The 4,862-nt window shown below is 42.6% G+C and overlaps 1 protein-coding gene across 1 annotated transcript; it reads left to right on the top strand.

The window, feature by feature from the left end:
• Positions 1-561: 561 nt before the first annotated feature.
• mchr1b (melanin-concentrating hormone receptor 1b) lies at positions 562-3,171 on the top strand. Its single transcript, XM_086290550.1, has 2 exons — positions 562-984; positions 1,177-3,171. Exons 1-2 carry the CDS (start codon positions 921-923, stop codon positions 2,202-2,204), a joined length of 1,092 nt encoding a protein of 363 aa, XP_086146676.1. The 5' UTR covers positions 562-920; the 3' UTR covers positions 2,205-3,171.
• Positions 3,172-4,862: the final 1,691 nt, after the last annotated feature.

The raw sequence follows: 4,862 nt of genomic DNA, 5'->3' as shown, positions 1-4,862 counted from the left end.
ATTTCTCAATATTATGTTCAAGGATCCATATGGCTTCAGCCATAAAATACGATATGTATAAACGCCATCTCATAAAGCTTTACTTGGATAATTGCTGGAATATTTGGTCTTCTGTTTTCCTGTTTTCATTTCTTGCACATCTGCTTTTAATCCTGGCCTTTGACAGCAGAGGTATTAAAACCTTGACAATGCTGCCACCTAGTGGGAATAAACAAAAATGGGTTCTTTCTGTCTTTAACCAATCAAGGGTTGCTACCAGAAGTACTTAGCCATATGTTAATACCGCACAGTTGAGATAAGAAATGTGCATATCTTTTCCAAATATTACACAGCAAACAATATGGAGAGTGACACTGTTCAGTTGGACAATTAATTAGACTGTTTATAACAGATAACCTATCGTGTGACCTCCATCGTAACGGCATTGTGAATGATAAAGCTATTTGGTCTGACGGCTAACGCTTTTTAAAAGAAAATAAGGTGGAATGAAGCGAGGATATCGTCCATTAGGTATTCACTCAAGAATGACTTCCAGTATTACTCACACTGGCGGCGGAAAGTATAGCTCACAGCTGTTCAGTGGGTGACGACACAAACTTAGAAATAAGAATGATGATTTTTTTAAGGGTCTCCGAGTTGCGGAGTACTTTATCTCGCAGTTGCCAAATACCAGACTCAGAGCTGACGCGAGCGCGCGCGTTTTATCTGTCGCGTGCCTGCTGAAGTGTCTTGGACGACAAAAACATGCGCGCGCGGCTGAACCTCTGCTATCAAAGCCATAAAGCAACAGTTTAAGCTGGATTTTTGTATGCATATGTATATTTAAAATATGCGTATTTTCTCAAGCTCATCTATCTTCTTTGCCTTAAACTGATATATAAGTTATTTTAGAGTATATTCGTATTATTCTTCGAGGTTGGATGGAGGACTACATTATGAATTCATCTTCTTCGTACCTCAGCTCACCTGACAATCTGGAAAAAGGTAAGCTTTTCTTCTTCTCGTTTTTCTGTTGAATTGGGCACATGCATAGAGATTTATCACCAGAGATGAAATATTATGTTGTTCATTTTCATGCAAAAAGTAGTTATTGACACTTTGAAAACAAATGAATGAAAAAAAGTTATAAGGAAAGAAAGCTGATGGAGAATATTCTGTTTTTGTCCTTTCTACCAGATCATGAGCAGTACAACAATGTGCTCATGCCCAGCATCTTTGGTGTTATTTGTTTCTTTGGGATCACTGGGAACTGCATTCTCATTTACACCATTGTGAAGAAGACCAAGTTCTGCTCTCATCCATCAGTGCCAGACATATTTATCTTCAGCTTGTCCATCGCAGACCTCCTCTTTCTCCTTGGCATGCCTTTTCTCATTCACCAGCTCGTGGGCAATGGCTCCTGGTGCTTCGGTGGCACCATGTGCACTGTCATCACAGCGCTTGATTCCAACAGCCAGATCGTCAGCACGTACATTCTGACTGTCATGACTCTGGACCGCTACTTGGCAACAGTCCACCCCATCCGCTTCAAACACGTTCGAACCCCCTTCGTGGCAGGGGCGGCAGTGGCGCTGGTGTGGGTGTTTTCTCTGGTCTCCATTACTCCGGTCTGGATGTACACTGGACTCATGGGTCTCAAGGACGGCTCGGTCGGCTGCGCCCTCCTGCTCCCAAACCCGGCCACAGATACATACTGGTTCACCCTGTACCAGTTCTTCTTGGGCTTTGCTCTTCCTTTAGTGGTCATCTGCAGTGTCTTCTTCAAGATTCTTCAAAATATGTCAGCCACAGTTGCTCCACTACCCCAGCGCAGCCTCAGGGTGCGTACAAGAAAGGTGACCTGCATGGCAGTGGCCATTTGCCTGGCCTTCTTCTTATGCTGGGCCCCTTATTATATCCTCCAGCTGGCCCACCTGGGAGTACAGCGGCCCAGCTTTGCTTTCCTGTATGTCTACAACATCGCCATCAGCCTGGGCTATGCCAACAGCTGCATCAACCCTTTCATCTACATTGTGTTGAGCGAAACATTCAAGAGGCAGTTCATTGTAGCTATTCGGCCACCCCACAGAGGCTTCAGAGTCGCCCCTGCTCAGGCTGAAGGCTTGAGTTTGAGGGTTGCGCCAGAGAGCTCTCATCCATCCCGCTCGCAGTCATCACGGGAACTGCTCCAAAACATGCTGCCCGTCACCGTGGCTGTGCACTGAGATTGACAGCTATCTGGCCACCCCGACCACTGCTAACTGCCACCCCCAGCAACGAGCCATCTGCCAGTACAGATGTCTCTCTTTTTTCTTTCCCTCCTCGGAAAGCACCCGCTGTTCACATCAACACGTGACAAGAGGAGGAATTTCTATGCCACACACACACTGCGTTAATGTACCAAGTGGTGATATTACCGGTGAAGTTTGGAGACGTGTTTATGTTTGTTGTGAGGAATTAATGTATCAACTGTAGTCGTCATATTTTTAAAGAATGAGAATGAAAAAAGGAACAATAGGCAACTTGCAGCTGACATGTGCCATTTTAAAAAAAAATCTGACTTTGTTTAAACTATTCTTGATTTATCAGTATGGTATCTGTGTAAAGGTTTGATGTAAAGCCAACTTCATCACACAGCTGCGTTGTACTTAATGTGTCTTAAATTACTACATCGTGGTAGCAGAAAAGTGCAGATTTGTCACTGTTTTGTGTTGTGCACTGTAAGTTTATCAATGTTGTGGTGGAGAAGAAAAAGCATGTGAGCACATTTAACACATTCTAAAGGTCAAGCCAGCTGCACCATTAAAGAATAGCACACACGGCTGAGGGCAGATTATGCACTAATGAGACAGTATGCAAAAAACCCCTCTAGTAGCACTTGGAGGATGAGCTACTCCTCTCATGCAATCACCGAGGACAGACTGCACGCCTTCACTGGCAAAGACAAAGGATTTGCAGACTTAGTACTGATCTTCTCTTTGTGTGTGCTTGAATGTCATTATTCATGCATCTCCAAATGTTATTCTGCTGTACCTTGGTGACTGTGTGACCTTTTTTTGGAGGCATTTGTCTCCACGCTGGCTTTGGAGACTCTCACTGTGAATTGGCTGTTGCCGTGTGCAGCCTGTCTTACTGTAACTGTAACTCTTACCTGCTACTGGAAAACTGTGTTTACTGTGCTTACTGTGAAAGCTCTTGTCTCACCCAGTGGGTGGGTTTGTTTTACTCTAATCAATAATAAAATGTGTGTGTGAATTTGTCAGTGTGTGATGGATTTTTGTCTTCAAAGGCTCGCATTTTGCACCGTAAAATCAGACGGGACATCTTGATTGCAGTTTTTTTTCTTCTAAAGAGATCTTGCGATTCTCTAAATATAAGGGTGAGTGAAATGTGGATTTCATTTTCAGTTTCTCACTTCAATGGTTTGAAACATCATCTAATTATCAGTAGTGAAACATCAGAAGTAAAATGTTAGTTTTGATGAGATTTATTCAGCCAAACTGCAGCTGAAATTAACAGAAACTGTAACAAAACATCTTTATTGTTTTGATCCTCAATGGCATAGGAAACAAAGTAATGAAGTAATATAAAAAAGTAAAAGAGTAAATGATTATGATAATATATACTTGGTGGACTCTTTATTAGGTACACCCTCTCTTGTCTTCAGAGCTAAATTCACTCAGAGGTTTTGGTCCATCTCGACATGATGTGAATACCCCATTCTAACACATCCCAAAGGTGACTGCAGAGGCTATTTGAGTTCAGTACAAGTTCAAGAAACCGATTTGTGATGATCTGAACTTTTTTGACATTGTGTGTTATTTTCCTGGAAACAGCCATCAGATGATCGTCACACCGTGGTCATAAAGGTATGGACATGATCAGCATCAGGCGGGCTGTGGAGTTCTCTCCCAAACCACTAAAACTTTGATCCGGGGCAGGATGGATTCTTCCTTTCATACTGTTTAAATCAAACTGTGACCCAGCCATCTGAATGTCATAGCAGAAATGGAGACTCATCAGAACAGGAAACGTTTTTGGTGAGCATGCCTAAACTTTAGCCTCTGTTTCCTGTTTCCCCTGCAATCAGAGTTTGACCCATTGTGCGTTCACAAATGCCACACTCAAAGTCACTTGAACACCTTTCTTCCTCATTCCGATGCTCAGTTTGAACTCCAGCAGACCATCTTTATATTTCTAACTTCAATGAGTTGCTGCAATGTGATTGGCTGATTAGGTATTTGTGTCAAAGAGGAAGTTGAACAGGTGTACCTAACAAACTGGTCAAACTGGTGTTCCAGGTTTTGGTAGCTGTATTCAGTATCAAAAAACAAACAAACAAAAAACCCCCCAAAACCCAGCAGAGTGGGATAAAGCTGTCATTACATCTCATTTAAATGGTAATTCCTTACACACACACTTCATAATGAAATCTCAAGGCAGCCTATTTACTGTCAACACTACTGACAGATTACCTTTGACTGTGGTTATAGCCCTGATGACAAAACTGCGTGGCACCGCTAATGAGTGTTTTTCTGCTCCTGCGCGTCTCACCTCCTAAGAGCAGCATTTTGAATTTAAATTTCAGTTAAAGTCTCCGGAGGGACTTAATTACATAAACCGGTGTAATAACACTGGAGGGGCCCTAAATGAATTCACAGATTATCAAGCTTTAGAATGAACTTCAGATTTTGATTGCAAGACTTTTGTCACACAGATCCAGTGAACGGGAAAGCACACACAAATCAAAGTAGTGTTTTTACTGCATAAGGTAACATGAGGGTGAGTGAATCTCCAAGGCTAAGGAGCATCGGGTTACTGGGTTGAAGGAGGGGGTCATTTCAGGAAGGGACTTATCAGCAAACAAATTCTCAACAGCCAAC

This window comes from Aulonocara sp. 'chitande type north' Nkhata Bay, linkage group LG4, assembly GCF_057382095.1.
Source record: "Aulonocara sp. 'chitande type north' Nkhata Bay isolate Kocher_YH1m ecotype deep benthic linkage group LG4, A_spYH_male_GT1.1, whole genome shotgun sequence".
Taxonomy (NCBI): Eukaryota; Metazoa; Chordata; class Actinopteri; order Cichliformes; family Cichlidae; genus Aulonocara; species Aulonocara sp. 'chitande type north' Nkhata Bay.
This window is presented reverse-complemented; position numbering and strand designations above follow the sequence as displayed.